Source organism: Dunckerocampus dactyliophorus, chromosome 13 (assembly GCF_027744805.1).
Source record: "Dunckerocampus dactyliophorus isolate RoL2022-P2 chromosome 13, RoL_Ddac_1.1, whole genome shotgun sequence".
In the NCBI taxonomy this organism is placed as follows: domain Eukaryota; kingdom Metazoa; phylum Chordata; class Actinopteri; order Syngnathiformes; family Syngnathidae; genus Dunckerocampus; species Dunckerocampus dactyliophorus.
This window is the reverse complement of record NC_072831.1, coordinates 28,792,675-28,811,126: the sequence shown is the minus strand read 5'-3', so window position 1 is coordinate 28,811,126 and position 18,452 is coordinate 28,792,675. Positions and strand designations below refer to the sequence as shown.

General features: G+C 43.2%; 1 protein-coding gene across 2 annotated transcripts; it reads left to right on the top strand.

Moving 5' to 3' along the window:
* Window positions 1-1,623: 1,623 nt before the first annotated feature.
* On the top strand, window positions 1,624-18,382 carry cdan1 (codanin 1). 2 transcript variants are annotated; one of them, XM_054796397.1, is made up of 27 exons: window positions 1,624-1,922; window positions 2,682-3,331; window positions 3,416-3,616; window positions 4,248-4,438; window positions 4,522-4,641; window positions 4,727-4,805; window positions 4,882-5,002; window positions 5,087-5,196; window positions 8,047-8,136; window positions 8,207-8,282; window positions 8,783-8,988; window positions 9,053-9,188; window positions 9,265-9,408; window positions 9,609-9,775; window positions 9,913-9,994; window positions 10,077-10,169; window positions 12,455-12,509; window positions 12,586-12,826; window positions 12,903-13,052; window positions 13,445-13,508; window positions 14,872-14,950; window positions 15,022-15,248; window positions 15,318-15,425; window positions 15,499-15,562; window positions 15,673-15,878; window positions 17,737-17,844; window positions 17,925-18,382. In XM_054796397.1, exons 1-27 carry the CDS (start codon window positions 1,845-1,847, stop codon window positions 18,039-18,041), a joined length of 3,963 nt encoding a protein of 1,320 aa, XP_054652372.1. In that variant the 5' UTR covers window positions 1,624-1,844; the 3' UTR covers window positions 18,042-18,382. The 2 variants fall into 2 exon arrangements, with proteins under 2 accessions (XP_054652372.1, XP_054652370.1); XM_054796395.1 differs by having other exon boundaries at window positions 15,664-15,878.
* The last annotated feature ends 70 nt before the right edge of the window (window positions 18,383-18,452 follow it).

Below are 18,452 nucleotides of genomic sequence, written 5' to 3'. Positions count from 1 at the left end.
TCAGATGTAATGGGACACACAAGCTCCAAAAACGTTTGCCTCGTCAGACCACAGAGTATTTTCCCAAAGGTCTTGGGGATCATCAAGATGTTTTCTGGCAAGATTAAGATCTGCCTTAATGTTCTTTTTTCTCAGCAGTGGTTTTGGTCTTGGAATTCTGGTCTTTTTGCCCAGTGTCTTTCTTATGGTGGAGTCATGAACTCTGACCTTAACTGAGGCAAGTGTATATTTCAAGACAAAACAGCATCTCAGCTTTGTGATAAACTGTGGGTGAAAAAGCCTGTTGTTAGTTTCAACTCTGCTGTTTGCTCTTCGCTCCCTTTATTGTTTTTTTTTTTACATTTTCCAAATTTTTTTTACTTATTCTACATATTTTTTTTTCTTAATATTCTGACTTTATTCTCACAATATTGTGACTTTATTTCCATACTATTCTAACTTGCCCAACCTAATTTTCCAAAAAATGACACCTTTATTTTGTTTTGTGTGTTTCTCATAATACTGTACTTAAAAGTCATAACAAATTATGAATAACAAAAGTGGAGGAGGAGCAGTGTACGTGGACAAACATCTGAACGACAAAGTGGTAAAGAACATGTCATGTGCAGTTAATAACATTTTACAATGTATACCGATGGAAATCTGTCTAAGTCAAAATGTATCAGCATATAGAACACCTAAGTCAAGTATTGAAATGTTTCAGGACTGGATCAAGGCAACCTTCACAGACGTCAGCCAAAAAATTATCTTTGTACGTGGGGACTTCAATATTGATCTTTGGAATCCAAATAAGCAGAAGATAATAGATAACTTCATAGACACAATGTACATTCAGCATGAGTCTGGGGGGGGGGGCACTCCAGACGTCACAACAACGTCTTTATTATGTATGGTCTAAATGTAAGGGTAAGGAAAGCCACCCCACACATTTTTTGATTTGACTGTTAACATTTGTTGCACTAGTAAATATGTACTTGAACCTACACACACATAACAACAAATGGGATATAATAGCACTATTTCGCCACAAGGGGGAGTGTCTCGCCAAATGTGCATCACCTCAGCCTCGAAGAAGACCATCCGTTGCCAACTGCCAATAGACAACAACGGTGTCACTGCGCAATACGTATCCGGAACGCAATCGCTCCCGCGCATGCGCCAGTTTTAGCTAATTTTTACGACAGCGCTTCTGCGACGTCATGTGCTGTGGTAGTTATGCGGTTATTTTTTAAATGTATGAACATAAATGGTCAATAACCATACTTCATACATGTAATATGTTGGGAGGGTATTTTATAAGTGACTCTTGTGAAAATTATTCGTTAGCATGGAGATATTTCTATCGTTTTATGACATCCTACTACTAAAAACTTACGTGCAATGCACGTAGCGCAGACGTAAACGTAATATCTGGTTACGTGTAACATACAAAAATAAATACAATAAAACACAAAAAAATGCAGTCATATTGCAATTTAAACAACCATAAGTAGAATACAATTATGGATCAAAGTAGAGGATTCATCTTTTCATGTTTTTTCTAAACGGGGAAATAGCATCCATCCAAACATATCTTCCTTACACATGCCTAACATGTGACTGCCGCAAAATAGGCCGACCGGATGTAGACGCGTTCTGCACATTCGTAGAACCTGGGTTGAACCGATTGCGTTCCGGGTACTTGGTGCGCAGTGACAAAAATAAAGAAGAAAAAAAGAAGAATAAAGACCACGCCCACGTTAATGTGCCTGCAAGACGTCAACACTCACTGAGTGCGCATGTGTGGAGTCACTGGCCCCGCCCCCTTTGCCCTCAACGCATCAGCCGCGCAGTGACTGCTCAGAATGGCGGCTCTTTTGGAATCTTTGCTGGCGAGGAAAGTGCATGTCAGCAAGGTGGTGGACTGGCTGAAAAACGCCCAGGTAGGTGGGGAACACTTTAAAGGCGCTTTGCTGACACACTCGGCACGGGTCTGCTTTCGTCGAGTTAGTCGAAGGCGGTGATACAGCGCGTTAGGCATTGTAAACAAAACTTTTAGCTCCATGCCTAGCATGGTAGCCACTGACGCCATGCAAGCTTGACAGTTTGGGACACAGGCGATGTTAATTTTATGGCCTTAAAATGACCCCAGCTTTCCGATTCCAAATAATATTATTGATATGCAGTAATCATCTCAGAGGTTTATGCGGCGACACAGATGATAGCCAGTCAAAACGGCCATTCTCTCCTGATGTGTCGCTAAGATGATTAAATATGGCGGCTGTCATAAATATGAATGCAGTTAAAGTCAATGTGATGTTGTTATGTGGTCTTCTGGCCCTAAAATGATCATTCTTATCAGAAGTGAATGCCGTAAATTAACCAAAACTATCACTACGCACTCACTACTGTTCTTCTGATGTAACAGTATTTTAATTAGTGTGTGGCGATATGGTGAAATAACAACAAAAGTGCAGTTCGTTCATGAACTGTATGACAAAAAAGTAGCAGATCCTGCAACAGAGTAATACTGCAAACACACCACAATCACAACGCCTCACTAGCAAAAACAAATGCAAGAGAAAAATGCTTTGTTAAACATTTGTCTGTACAAATTGATTGTTCTATAATATTCTAAAATATTATGGCTGAGTGTTTAAAAGTCTTATATTGGGGCCAATGGGGGTGTATCTTTATTACAGGATGGTGACAGGCTAGCCTGCAGTGATCCCAAAGTAACGGCCCATAAGCAAGAATTCATCCCGTTTCTTTTAAACTTCCTACGAGAGCAGAGCAGCCAAGCCCTCACCCATGGCCCTGCCACGCCTGCCAAGACCCCCAATCGGCCGAGACCTGCCTCTCAGATGCAGGGCTTCTCAGAGAGGAGGTCCTGCAGGTCTGCTGGTGCCGGTTCTCGCAGCGGAAGCCGTGTTCAGCTGTTTTCCCCAGCGCCGTCAGTGTCCCCCGGGATGGAGTTGGACGATCAGTCGGGCTCCCAGTGCACAAGTGGTCTCGCTCATTTCAGCAGCCCGTCCTTTTCTAACACTTGGAGCCCAGCGTCCAGGACCTCGGGTTCAGAGAGGCGGCCCAGCCAGAAGATCAGTCTCGGGGACTACATGCTGTCTTCCCCCGAGCTGCAGAAGGGACGCCGGAGGAGCGGGGCTGGTGTGGCCACCGCAGGTCAGGGAAGACATGCAGGGGGGCGAGGAGCATATCACAGTGATGAAAGCGGGAGGAGGACAAGCAGAGGAGGCGGAACAAGCGAGCAGGTTTCACCTCCATCTGTAGGCCAGCTCAATTTCAACAATCTGGACGACTTTCCACCTGTTGGCATGTCACCCGTTACCCCCACGTGAGTTCTTTGTTTTAAATTTTTACCCAAAGCCATCTCTGGGTTAATCGTCTCTTCTCATATTTGTCATATCTTCTCGTAAAGAGGAGGCAAACCTTCCAGAAGAATCAACCCAACGCCAGTGAGCGCAGAGCGGTCACACTCCAAACCAAAAACCTGCTTCACCTCCACACCCTTCACCCGAGCTCCCAGTCCACCGCTGGGAGCAGCAGAGGGTCCTGACTGGTCCTCGACAAGCAGCCCTCTGACCCTGATGGAGGAGAGAGTGCTGCTCAAGAAAGAAAAGTAAGCAAATGTAAACACTGATGGTTTAGAGGAACAAGGAACAAGCCTAACAAAGTGGCCACAGCATTTGGTGCACCTGCAGATCATAGTGCTCAGATATGATTCTAAATAAGTTACACCACTAGAGCTCTGTATTATTTTACATTTTTATTTAGTCTTCAAATGTTTGTATATTATAAATACTATTATATTTGATATTATTGCTCATTTTTTTGTAATTGACAACAAATTAACAGAGGGATAGTGTTCTAATTAATTTGTTCGTACCCATTTGTATAAATACAAGAAAATGTGAAAAGCAGGGCCCTCCAAATTACTTTGATATTTTTTCCTTAAACATAAAAAATAATTTTCATCCTATATTGACTAAAAAGTAAAACGGTAATACATTCTTTTCATTGAACAGCACCATTATATTTATCGTAATCATTATATTGTTATATATAAATGTTTTGGTTATTTTTGTTATTTAAGGGTTTCCTCTACAATAATTCCTCTCCTTTGAGTGAATAAATTCCCCAGTTTTGTCTTGTATTGGGTGTCATTAGATGGTGTGTGTGTGTACCTGATGCCGTGTCCAGTGACATCATCGACATCATCATCATCATCATCCCTTATTTCCTGTTTCCAGGTCAAAGCGCGCCCAGCAGGCCTGCTCTCCTCTGCCCTACTCGGAGGAGCCGTGCACCCCAACCAAGTCGGGCGTGAGAGTCGGGTCCAAGTTGACACCGGACCAGCCGACGGCTTGTCCCGAGCTGTCCAAAGTTACCTCAGCATTGGATCTGGACCTCCTGGCCGAGCTGTACTGCACCTGCATTTCTGGTAAGTGGCCACAAGGCGTGTGTGAGACATGGAGTCTTATTTTTGCAGAACATTAATTGTTTTATTTTTGGTTTGTTTTGCAGAGAACTTGGTGCCAAATATTTTTCTGGAGCTTTTCTTTGTGATGCAGCTGCTAACGTCTCGTTTTCCTCTCACTCATGAGGGTGATGATGAGCAGGAGCGCGCATGTGCGCTCAACTCAGGTTAGCTCTTTTCCCCAAACACCATCATTCTCAATAGATTTAGAATAAAACAGATAAAAGAACCTGTTTATTGGACATCTTTTAGACGTGCTGGAGAGACATTACCTGAGACAAGTACACAACTGTGTCTACTTCGCAGTGAAGGTTCTGGAGAATCAGTATCAGTGAGTGTTCATGTCCATGCCAACGCACGCTTCCAGCAATCATCCTGTACTACTTATTGTTGTTTTTGTATGTGAGGTTGTTGGCTCATATGGACAAGTGCACCTTGCGTCTTCTGGCGGAGAACGAGAGGGTGGCGTCCTTCTGTCCGAATCTGAGGGATCGTTTGTCTCAGGCGCAGGACAGAAGTACAGCCAAGGTAACAAACAAGCACAGTCATGAACTGCTTTTTGTTAAAGATACGTATGTCGAGATTTCATTTTGCACGCTTGATGTCTTCCAGCTGTCTCCATCCGTCTCCACCTTCATCCACTCGGTTCCTTTCCAGCCTGCCACGGACAACCGCTCCAACTTCAGCAGCGACAAGGCCTTCCATACCTTTAAAAAGCAAAGGTATAAACTAGGGGTGCACAATAATTATCGGGCCGATATGAGGGAATTATAACGTCATACAGATAAATCGGATAACCTTAAAAATAGCTCAAATAAGCAATAATTTAAAAAAACGCTCCAATGAGGTGACATTACCTGTACTGTGCAGGTGAGCAAATGAAGTGGTCCTTCTTTCTCCTGCCCGTGGCGTTTGAAAAGTGCAAAAGTTTTGCCAGAGACCTCCGTGGCGTCACACCGGCTGCTTGGAGCATGTGTCCGAATATAGTGCACTTTGCTGGGGCACAGCACGTGACTCCCTCCACTCTACACTCTGGTTCTCCTGATAGTAGTGATGTGGTAATGTCATGATATTTGATTAGGACAAATCAACAGGTACAGTTGGTCAAATCCTAATTTGTTTGATTCCTTCTTACCTCCAGGTGTGCACAAACTACAGTTATATCTTAATTAAAAAGTAGATATAAAAAAGTTATCAATATCGGTCTGGAGACGCAAAAAGTAATTGGTATCGGTATTTTGCACTGTTGGATGTTCTAAGGTTCTAAGGAGGTTGGAGGTTCTAAGTAAAGCTTCAGAATGAAAAAAAAAATGGGAGTGAGATAAAAAAAAAAACAGAGTCAGAAATTGATTGCAAACAAGCGTTGAAATGATATCAGCTGATCAAAAGTGTAAGACCATAGCTAAAACCCTCTGCCCCCAAAAAACGAACCCCCCCTAAAATAGAAATAACATGTTGAAAAAAGGAGTCTGAATAGCTGCGGCATTCTTGTTAATCAGCTGAAAAATGTGTTTGGGCATGCTTGACGGCTAGTGGGAATGTTCTCCAGGTGGTGAAGATGGCTTCACGGAGGGCAACCACTGTCTGGAACTGATGTTCATTGTTGTTCACTTCCCTTGCCATCCATCCCCAAATGTTTTCAATTGGATTTAGATCAGAGGAACACACAGGATGGTCCAAAAGAGTGAGCTTATTCCTCTTATATATTCCTCACTTTTTGGAAGAAGTCCTTTGTCAGGCAGGCATTGTGAAGTGCTGCATTGTCCTGTTGAAAAAGCCCGTCATTGCCACACAGACGAAGGCCTTCAGTTATGAGGGATGCCCCCTGCAACATCTCCACATAGCCAGCTGCCGTTGGACGCCCCTACACAACCTGAAGCTCCATTCTTCCATTGAAGGATGATGATGGCGCCCCCTCCACTGTGCCGTGTGGAAAACATCTCAGGTTGTCATGCCAGTAATGTTGGAATCCATCAGGACCGTCAACGTTACATTATTTCTCATCAGAGAATAAAACTTTCTTCCACCTTTCAATGTCCCATGTTTGGTGCTCTCCTGCAAATTCCAAATGTTGAAGGAGACGAGGCCTTTGAAGACCTTTCTTCTTAAAATCCTTCATGGCAGATGGCATCTGATAGTTATTGGATTGCACTCGGCACTAATAACAACCTTCATATGGGTCGAGGATTGCCCTGTGTCTTGACGGACAGCAAATGGGATTTTTGGGTCTACCACTTTAGCTGCAGCTCGGTTCCCATCGTTCAAAAGAACCGGTTTGCTCGTGAACGACACAACACTACTTCTGAGGCAGTATAAGCAATTTCCGCTGGTATTGTAACCCTATACCGGTACTGGATGGGATCGGTCCCACATGTTTGAATTCACTTCAGCTTCACTGATTCATCACCAAATCACAACAAAACTAGATCACAAAATCATGACCAGTGGAACCCCTCTATGTCAACACACCTGCCTGATTCACGTCAACATAAGCGATTGTCGACTTAATCGAAACGGAAAGTAGCCGTTGCTCGCACATGTACTTGTGACAGAAGGAGAATGGAAAACAATAAAGGATTTTTATTTGCATTGTCTTCCTCCATTTGTGCATATTTTTTACTTAGACTCTTCTGTTTTTATTTATTGTATTCTCTTGTCTAACAGCGCTGCCGTGCTAATTTACGCTTGTCGATGTGAACGGGTTCCACTGTATACAGTGTCTCACAAAAGTTAGTACAGTAATCCCTCGCCACTTTGTGCTTTGAATTTAGCGGCTGCACTTTATTACGGTTTTTCAAAAACATTTAAATTAATAAATCACGGCTGTGGTTGAATATGACCTCTTGTTAGTAAAACAAATATGGATATTTAAGCAAATTGTAAGGATATTTGGCCTAAATTAAGCATATTGAAGCATAAAAATGACTAAATAAGGTAAAATACAAATACAGTATAAGGCATTCAGAAGAGCCATTCAAAGAGGCTGTGATGATACATGGTATTGTACACTGATCAGTAGGTGTCAGTAATGCTACTGTAATATTGGGCGAGGAACACAAGCATCAGACTTGATTGGCGGAACAACGGGCTTTTATTGCAGGTTTGCATGATATCACAACAGGCACAATAATCCCTAACAGTAGCTACTGTTGCGGCTGTAACCAATGCCAAGCTAAAACGCAACTCTGAACCCACAACATCACTTTTTGTCGGCCTTCCACTGAGCTCCCCTAGCACCGGAACACATTTATGGCAACGCACATGTCTTATTGTAAGTGTCTTATTTTCTGCTGTTATGTCTACTACAGGTGAAGGTAAAGGTGACTAAAGGGGTGTTATTTCATGTCTAAAGGGCTCTAGTAATGTTAAAAACCCGTATTTAGAAAACTGTAAACAGGTTTTCTATGCTCTACATAAGAAACACACCCCAAGTCTTACTATCCACTGAAAATGAGTCAACACACAGCCATTATTTTTAAATAGCTGGCAACACGAGTGAGTAGCAAGCTAATTGTGTCTTGGGATTCCAACATGTACATGTCCTTGTTCATTATTTTCCTTTTTCCTTACAGAGACATTTTCTATGAGGTGCTGCGAGAATGGGAGGACTTCCACACGGAACCAGGCTGGAGCTTTGATGCTGCTCTCGGGAGTCGGATTAGGCAAGTCTCATCTAGTTTCCACCAAGAAATGTGTACAAGTCCTATTAATTGTTGTTCTTTGCCGTCTTAGAGGAATGATGAGTCAACTGACCGCCGCAGGAAACCATTCGCATTTTGCCCGTCTTTTCCTGAAGCAGCTCGTTCAGGTGGGCTCGTACATTTGTGCCTATGGTGGACCCAGATCTGCCAACGTGTACACATTTTTTTGTCTTCTGCATGCATTTTGCTTGTACACTGCGCTGCTCTCCACATATGCGTTTTGTTCCGTTTGGCAGCTCGGATTAGTTTGTTTAGAGGCGTCAGCGTATGCTACGTCGACTCGGCCCTCCCTCTGCAAAACCCTCTCGCGTTGTGAGGCGTAGCGATGCAAAAACTTTGCATCCCGGCGACGTGTGATTGGTCTGCTTTTTTCCATTATTTTCTGTGTGTATATGACTTGTTCAGAGGGCGTACCGCCTACCCTTGCAAATGGCTTATCCAATTTTGGATTAACATTTGCAATAAAATAAACTGTTGCAACACAAGGATTGGTACCAACTCAAGGTTGGCAGGTCCGTGGACCCCTCGGAACGTTTTGGCACTCGGTTCAAGTTAAATTTGTTGGAAAATATGGTCCAAAAACACCCCCCCATACCTCTCCTTGCAGATGTGCAAAGGCCCTCGAGTTACCGGGTCCCCCGGCGATACCCCCGATGCCGACCTGCTGGGCATGCTAGGGGCTGACGGCCTGGGCCGCCTGAAGCGCCTGGAGGAGCGTCTCATTCAGCCTCACGGAGTCGTCGGCCCATGTCCGCCTCCATCTTTTCCAGGCCACCAGGAGTTCTTCCGGGAGTTCTTGCAAACAGCCAGTTGGTAAGTTGCATGGAAATTAATTATTAATTTGGCGAAACTTTTTTTTTGTTGCGTCTTTTACCAGCTGTCAGCTGAACCAGCACCTGCAGGACAGCTTGTGTCAGCAGGTCCTTCAGCTGGATGATGTCTCCATCCTCAGTCCTCCTGCTTCCGTCGGAGGAGAGCAAGAGCAGGAGGGCGATGGTGACCTGGAGCAGCAGGTATGCGTCAACTTGTCAGTACAGATATCCCAGAAAAGAGTCCGCCGTGCTGACACCACCTTGTCTCCTTAATCAGGACGAGAAGCAGCGCTTTACCTCGGTGCTTCTCCTCGCTCGTCTTCTGGCAAAGTTTTTGGGTTTCATTTCATTTCTGCCGTACCAAACGTCTGAGAAACCCAGTAGGGAGATCCAGGAGGCTGCTGTCGCTTTACGGAGCAAAGTAAGAAGGACGGAAGGACATTCTTTCTTTCTTTCTTTTTTTGGGAGAATGAACAGAATAAGAATTTAATTGCATAGTATAACTACCTGTTTTACTGGTCATATGACAATAAAACTCTTGAATCTTGAATTAAGACGCCTATTTGAATTCGTACATGCACAGAAGGTAGCGAACATTTTTGTTTTATGGGCTGGACGCAGAGTGTTCCTGTGCTGGACGTCTGTGCCTTGCTGAGGAGCAGCATGAGGAGGAAGCGCACCATCCTGACTGTACCCTGGCTGGTGGAGTTCCTCTCCATGCTGGACTTCACTGGTCCACTGCTGCTCAGCTATAGGGTGGTTTTGGGCACACTATGTCTCCTCTACAGGTACTTGTACACATTTAGTCCATTCACATACACATAAACTCACCAGGCGCTTCACTACGTACATCGGCACGAGCGGAATACATTTTAGCATCACATTACAGCATTTATTTTAGCGCAACTTTTTTGTGTGCATCAAGGAGAATGACACTGGGTCGGTGCGGAGACACCTTTTACCTGAACAAGCTGCTCCTCGTGTCTGTACTGGGATGGCTCTTCCAGGTAGGCCGGTCGTGGTCGGCTCTTATTGGTGCTTGGAAGTCGACACATGACTACTTTTTGTTGTTTTTTCACACTTGCACAGATCCCCGTGATCCCCGAGGAGGTTTTCTTCACTAGTGACTTCACTGAGGTGGCCGAACTGGTCGAGGGAGACGCCAGTAATGCTGCAGGTCTTGTAAGTGGAGACGACATAATAAGGTGTAACTCAAGCCACAGTCAATTCAGTTAACCACACTCCTTTAGTCGCCGGGTGTGAGCTCTACAAAAACTAATTGGCACCAGTTCAAAAAACATGGCATGAGCAGCTGCGGCTGTAGCCAACCTAGTGATGTTGTTGTTGTTTTTAATAAATACCACAAGATGGCAGTAGCTGCATTTGAGCTATCATGAGTGGACACCATTCTCTGGGATGACCTTTTTGCAGGCACACGCACCACACGATGTTCAGGGTTGTGGTTGTGTTTTAAAGAAATGACTTGTATAATAATGATAACTTCTATTATTATTATCATGATTATTTGACTATCGTAATGTTCTGCTTAAAAGAAAGTTGCACACTTCATGCAAGGTCATGGAAAGACAGTTGACGGGGGACTTTTTTAAAGGAAAAATCCACTTAAAAAAAAATCTTGCCCATCATCCACAACCCTTACGTGACACATGAACACATATGTCTTTCTCTTTCCTGTGCGTTCTAAAGATATAAAAACAGACAGCTCAGTACTGCACATGATGGGATCCACTTATGCTGCCTACAAAGATTGTTGTTAGAACACCTCCCAAAAACCTCCAACAAGGTTTTATATACATGCTGTGACCATGTAGTAACAGGTACATTCATGATAACATTTATTACTTACAGTATTTTGACCTATTTTGGTCATTCTAAGCATTACCGGAACTTCAAAATACTCTGCGCACTGATATCACATCGCAACATCGAAACAAACACTTAGCATTAACTTTTCCAAACTCAGAAATAGAAACACAGTGCAAATATGTAGCCTTACCTTTTTTGTAGTCCTCCGAGGCGTTGTGAGAGCGATGCTGACACACTGTGGCCGAGTCTGGTGAAGCTAGTCGCGAGCCAGCTAGTAGCTAGCCAGTGTGTTATGGCTAAGTGTCAGTACGGCAGTAACGTAGTTTGATTGACGTACAGTAACAATGTTAATAATAATAATAACAATGCCGCTGTAGATTGGTTAATGTGCATGTCACATTATATGTAAATGGAGCATTGTTGGCACTTTTTGGAGTATTTTTCAGAAAGCTTAATAGGCGGAATAAGTGTTTCCTATTACGTGAAGTAATGAGCTGTCTGTTTTCATCTGTTTTTATATCTTTAGTACACACAAAAGAGGAAGACGTGTTCATGTCTCACATAAAGATTGTGGATGATGAAACGACCGGGTTGTTTTTCCCAAGAAGAGATCACGCAGACACACTTTTCTGTCTTTTCAATCTTTTAGTGAAAAAAATACTGCCGTATTGAATACTGCTCACATCAGCAGGTAGTGTTGAAAATAGGAAGTGGCTAAGCTAAATGCTGTGCTTGAGACACGCCCACGCATGGGTGTGTACTCCTTCCTGAGTGGATCAGTATGTAATTTATGTGTTAGCATTTAACTGGTTTGAGCTTCAATCATACAGTGTAATTTGTACATATATGTTTATATATAAGATATATATATATATATATATATATATATATATATATATATATATATATATATATATATATAATGTGTATATATAAAATCTAACCGGTAAATTGTGAAACTAGTACACTAAATACTAATAATTAGTATTTCACATTCATAGTTTCAAAGTTTACAGGTAACCAAAGTAGTTGATATCATTCAATAATTCACAATTCAATGTTCAATTCAGTATGGCAATAAAGAGTTCAGATATTATGTCCAGTTAGCATTTGCTATCAAACATTACAGATATACAAGAAATGAAAATGATTATGCAAAAGACAATGCAGCCGTTGTCAAGGCAGCATATTAAAAAGGCTTCAGCAATGGGCACATTTTCCAATTCATCATGAAATAAAAGTGTAACAAACAGAATTTCTATAGTGGCGTTCAGGACGCGAAGCTAAGCCATCAAACAGTTCACTTTTTTCTACAAAACTATCCGCTACAAGTGAACAGATAGTGTTTTTGAAAGATATAGGCATCTTACCGCTGAGTTAGATTATTAGTAATCATAGTAATAAAGATGAAAGTGACATTATCCGTGTCTGGCTGCCGACATCTGTTCTCTGCTTTTTTTATGCTGCAGCGGTGGTACCAGAGCGAATCAAGAGGGGGCTTAATGTCATCAGACTGATGTCATGACATTTCCAAAGTAATGTTTATGAGATTGCCTCACACTACCCTCGCGATCGACCGGTAGCTTGCAATCGATGATTTACAATATGTTTTTATTCATGTTTATACATGTTTTTTTCAGGACTGCATCCCCTTGGTGGATCAGCAGCTTCTCTACACATGCTGTCCATTTCTTGGTGAGTGGACATCTGTTCATTTTTCATCTTCTGGCATCTCACGGTTTGTGTGAGCGCTTCCGGTTTTGCTCCCTAGGCGAGTTCCGTAAGCTCCTCGCCGCCTTTGTGTCGGGAAGCAGCGCCAAGAGCGGAGGCATCATTCGCAAGATCACCCCGACATCCGCTGAGCCCCGAGATGCCTCCGGCACCAAACGCTTGCAGCAGAAGCTGCAGGCTGACCTGGAGCAAGCGTTCTTTCACAACCAGCCGCCTTCCTTGAAACGCACGGTGGAGTTTGTCGCCGAGCGAGTCGGATCCAACGCCGTCAAGCATATGAAGTTGGTATCGCCGCGCAGCTTTATGTGTGTTTACGTGACTTTATGTGGGTTTTAGTTATACAGAGGTTCTTCACAGAGCGACATTAGTGAGTGAGTTGGTGGAGAGAGGGGAGAAGATGCTCAAAGATGGACTGGAGTCGCCCAAAGCCAACCCGTCCAAACTGAATGAGTCCATCTGTGCCCAGTTGTGTGAGGCAGGACTAGAGGCCCTGACCAGAGCTACCAGGTGCTACAAACCAGTTATGGTCGCATATGATGCTCTCTGTCTCTGTGTGGAGTTTGCATGTTCTCCCCGTGTGTGCGTGGGTTTTCTCTGGGTACTCCGGTTTCCTCCCACATTCCAAAAACATGCACGTTAGGTTAATCGGCGACTCTAAATTGTCCATAGGTATGAATGTGAGTGTGAATGCTTGTTTGTCTATACTGTATGTTCCCTGCCATTGGCGGGCGACCAGTCCAGGGTGTACCCCACCTCTCGCCTGAAGTCAGCTGGGATAGGCTCCAGAATAACCCCGCGAACCTAATGAGGATAAGCGGCATAGAAAATGGATGGATGGATGGATGGATGATGCTCTCTGTTTCTTCTTCATATTAAGCTCAAGTTGAAATAATCTGCAGGTTTTGCTGTGAGAAGAGTCCAGAAGCCATCAGGATTTTGCTCCCTGATGAGATCTCCCCTGCTGTAAGTCTTTTAAAAAAACATTCATATTCAGAAAGAGAAGAAAAACATGAAATATTGTATCATACATTGTTCGGCTTTTGCAGCAGTCTCTTATGTGCCTAGTAGAATGTGTGAAAAGTAGCGCGTTCTCATACTGGGCCAAACGTATCATGGCGGCGCCCACTTAACACCTTAAGCACGGTATGTTTGACCAGTGTGAACGCACCCAATTACGCCCAAACACACCCCGCTTCCCCTATTTTGGCACGACTCCATGCATATGCATGCGCGCAACCTAGTTCAAAGCACATTGTTAATGATCACAGACACTATTTATCAAATAAATAAACTACAAAGACCCCAGAATGATCCAAAAGTCAAACCCACAGCATGCTCGCGCACACAAAACTGCACTCGTGTGCTGTAATAAAATTGTCATTTAATTAATGTGCTATTCTCGCAAAAATTAATGACAGCGCTCTCTAAACTTTGTACAAAATTAGTCATCAGAACCATTTCAAATGAGAATAGAAATAGAAATAATAATAGCAGAACATGTCGTTTGATAAGTACAAATGCCCTGATGCAAGTAATTAATGACAATGTCAGCGTTGTGCATAAGAAATAATCAGAACGACACCCTATAAGACTGTAAATATTCCACAAAGTCATAGAATTTGCTGTAAAACTGAAGAATAGATTGTGTTGTTTAATTAGTGCCATCGCCCCTCTCGCAGGTAATTAATGACACTGGCAACCTTGTATGACATAATCAGAACGACTGCAAATAAGACTAGAAATAGCCCACAAAATAAACAACATTGCGGTGAAACAGCAGAATAGAACACGTCGTTTGATTATCGCGATTGCCCCATTGCAAGTGATTCTTGACAGCGGCTACCTTGTACAAAACAGATCATCAGAACGACTGCAGGTAAGACAGGAAATAGCCCACAAAGTCAACGAAAATCGCAGTAAAACAGCAGAATAGAACACATTGCTTGATTAGCGCGATCGCCCCCTTGCAAGTAATCAATAACAAAGGCAACCTTGTATGATATAATCAGAATGACTCCAAATAGGACTGGAAACAGTAGCGGGGGCCAGGAGTGGGAGGGGGATCACGGTATGAAGGCCATCGCGGTGCGAATGACCGAGTGTGAGCACGTGTTGTCCTGTTGATCGGGACGAGACATCACTGAGGGAGTGCTTGTTTCACTCCCCCTAACTGGTTAAATGCTGCCACAGGGGGATTTATTTATTCAACTGCAGTGGTTAATTGGGGCATGGTGTCTATTAGAGTGGAGAAACAGCTCCATAGCTACGAGGAAACTTACAACATAGCTTCTTACATTATTTTTTGTTGAAAACGTTTTGTCTTTAGGTCCTGGCCACATCTGAAAACATAACCAAGCACCTTGCCACAGAAAAAGCTTGCAGCTGGCTCTCGGCTAACATCACAGGTAGCTTTTCCTGATATTCAGTGTCTTATTGTGTACACATCTTCTATTTTTGTTGTGTCATCTCTCTTCAGCGCTAATCCGGCGAGAGTGGAAGTGCAGGTACGAGCGCATCATGAAGACTGCGGGGAGCTCCGTGCCGTCAGACTCGGCAGAGGCGGGGGCTGCCGTGGACGAGCTGGTCGCTCAAGGGCCATCCGTTACCCCTAAAAGAAAGCAAGGCGGCGCCAGGGTGACGTCCTGCTCCCCTTGTTGCACTCACAGTGCCTTACTGCCCTCTGACGTCCTCATCACCATCAAAGTATGATGACCCAAGCTCAGATTTGCGATTCTATTTGTGAAATCTCACCAAACTGTAAATCATCTTAAGGACTTGTTGAGCATCGCGGTGGGCCCCAGGACTGATGAGGAGCTGCCATGTGGCTCTCAGCTTCAAACACTTTTCCAGCAAGTGGGGGACACGCTGGACTGCAAAAAGGTACGACCACACTAGATTCATTGTGTCTGTGCTACTTTCATCATTGCACCTCCTTTTTTTCATATCTTTGTAGTTCTTAACTGCTGTGTCAGAGCAGATGCTGCTCAACTCCACCGTCCTTCTGGCTTCCAAGCTGGGTGAGGCTGACAGTGACACATTTAATGCCACCTTTACCTTTACTGTGAGGTCCAATGCGATCTGTCTGGATGTGCTGACTTGTGCCGGCCGTGCGCTCAAGTGTCTGCAGAGCTTCCCCTGGCACCTCCATCAGGACACGCTGAAGGGACCGAAGAGTTTAGCACGGGTCCCGCTTCAGGGTCCGAGCCTTCGATCAGAGCCTTGCTGGAGCAACTCGGCGACCTGTGGGAGAAAAACTGCTCTCCCCCCGCCCCCTTCCGTCTGCTGTTTTCGCCACTTGCCGTCACTGCAGTGCTGACGGCTGGTGACACCGAGGTACAATTATCAGAGGAGTTATGTGATGTCGTGGTCTTAGGCTGTGTCTAAAATCCAGTATTTCCATCAGTACACTTCAATAGTTACAGTAGACGCAGGCTATTGCTGGGGGTTACGTTTCTGGACCCCAAGCCAAAAAAACAAGAATAAGGCACCCATAACAAACACTAAAAATGATACTCTAAACTAGAGACGCAGAATTTTTTTTCTCAAGCTGATAGAGATAACTTGCTGCTTCTCCAGCCCAATCTCGATAACCGACCTTTATTATATCTTTTTTTTTCAATTTAGATTTAACTTTATTTTGTGCACACCTGGAGGTAAGAAGGACTCCCAACAAAGAAGGATTTGACCAACTGTACCTGTTGATCTGTCTTTATCAGAGGATGTACTGCATGAACGAGCACTTCTCTGGTTAGACTGAGGCCGTGTCCACACAGGGATGTTTGCGACTTTTTTTTTTTTTTGGCGGGTTGAAAAAAAATTGCGTCCACACTGTGCCATATTTGTATATTGTTGCATCCAGACGGAACAGATCACTGGCTGAAAACGATGTAATACACAAGGCGCACACACACCAAACTATAGAAGAAGAAAGAAGGCAAGTCCGTCGTCTTCCGGTTTCCAAGGCTCATCTAGACTTGCAATAAAGTGGGATTACTTCTACGAGTCATTTTGGGGAATAAGACAACAAACTATCAGGAAAATGTCGACTGGGGTGAGTCACGTCCGTCGAAATATTCTGATATGCTGGCTTGTCATCAAAGCTTACTTCTGGTCACGTGACAGCGACACGTCAAACTGTGGATCGGCCATAATTATACGTCACGGTTTGATGTGTGTTGTAACCGAAATATGCAAATGTGCATATTGGCACTCATTGTCATCAAAGCTTACCTTTACTCATTCCCACATAATATCAGTATTTGTGAGCAAATACGAAGGGAAAGAAAAACGCGAAAAATATAGTTAATAGTCGTCCCTCTTTGAATATTGCTTCCTCGATATTTTGCTGTTTTTCAGAAATTAATTGTGAGTGAAAAACTTCTCCCATCCAGTGTTGTACTGGTAAATTTTTGGCTTCTTTAGATTCCATCCATTAATTTTCAATGCCGCTTATCCAGCCTAGGGTCGCGGGTATGCTGGAGCCTATCCCAGCTGACTTCGGGCGAGAGGCGGGGTACATCCTGGACTGGTCGGCAGCCAATCGCAGGGCACATATAGACAAATAACCATTCACGCTCACATTCATACCTATGGACAATTTCGCTTCTTAAGATTAGAAGACATAAATTCAAGGCTGACTGATTAGCTCACTAGCTGGCTAGCTTGTAAGCTGGCTTGCTAGCAAGGTCTGTCTCGAGTCCCTGCAGCGCCATCAAACCATGGTTACCTTCTACTATTTTTTTAAAAAGCACATTTAATGCCTTTCATTACTGAATAGATTAAATAATGTACCTATTAATTCACTTAATTGTCAAAAATGTAAAAAAAAGATTAGATTTTAGCTCTGAGCCTCAGGTTATTATAGTTGCTTTAAAAAAAATCCCCACAAACAATGCACAAAATGTTTATTTGTTAAGAGCACTGTTAAAATGTCATGTCTTGATAGGATCGTTTTTTGTATTTTATATTATTTGAAAATACTCTACAAAAATAATCATGAATTTATGTTTTGTTTAATTTTATTTGTACTGAGCATTTTTTGTTGAAAGGCATGATTTTTCTTTTTCTTTCGTATTTATTAATTTAGAAAAATGTTTTTTCTGTAATTTTTTATTCACTTAGAAAAATGATTGTCTTGCATGTTTATCCCTTATTCCCAGCCAATTCAAACACATTTCTCTTGTCTCTTTAGTGGAACAACTACCTGTTTTTAGTGCAGAGGCTTGTTGCCAGAGGACTCTTATCTGAGGAGGACGTCCTATCTCATTGGACGAAACTCACCAAGCAGGTTCTTCCAGGCGTGAGTGTTCCTTATCTTCGTCAATACTCCAAATGTCTTCATCATTGACCTCTACTGCTTTTCTTCCTGGTGCTTTTCAGGGACTAATGGAGAAGTTCCAGTCTCAGACTGACAAACCTTTGCTGCCTTCAGCAGAGCTGCAAAGTCAAATGGACATGCTGCAGCTTTCTAAGCAGACGGTAGAGGGCGCTACATGACAAGCACGCCATATTTTATAGTTTGAGGGCCAAGAAAAGGGGCAAAAAACCCAGCTCAGGTAAGGCTTTGAGGGTATGCCATGGTTGAAGACAGTGCCTTAGACAGTTACCATAAAAACAGGGTTAATACGTGCTTTTTAACGTCGCACTTTCACACGCTGCCTTTTTAGCCGTTCAGTCATTGCTAGCATTTGCATGAATGCACGAATGCATTTGTGACTGTCTGTTCAGTTGAACAAGCACTGTGCTCCTTTTTGCTGCAAGAAAAAAAGCATATTTTTAAAGTTTGTCACAAAAATGTACATGAGAATGTTAATAAAGATAAAGTAGCTTATGTTGAATCATTTGTTGACATTTTTTCACACCCATGATTGATCTGTTTTAAGTCAATATTACCTTCCAAATAAATAA

Bases quoted from the DNA above. Each gene is read 5' to 3' on its own strand.
- cdan1 (XM_054796395.1), top strand. From the start codon at position 1,845: ATGGCGGCTCTTTTGGAATCTTTGCTGGCGAGGAAAGTGCATGTCAGC. The intron at 4,439-4,521 runs GTAAGTGGCCAC...TTTGTTTTGCAG, and splicing joins GTACTGCACCTGCATTTCTG to AGAACTTGGTGCCAAATATT. The intron at 15,249-15,317 runs GTATGATGACCC...AATCATCTTAAG, and splicing joins ACGTCCTCATCACCATCAAA to GACTTGTTGAGCATCGCGGT.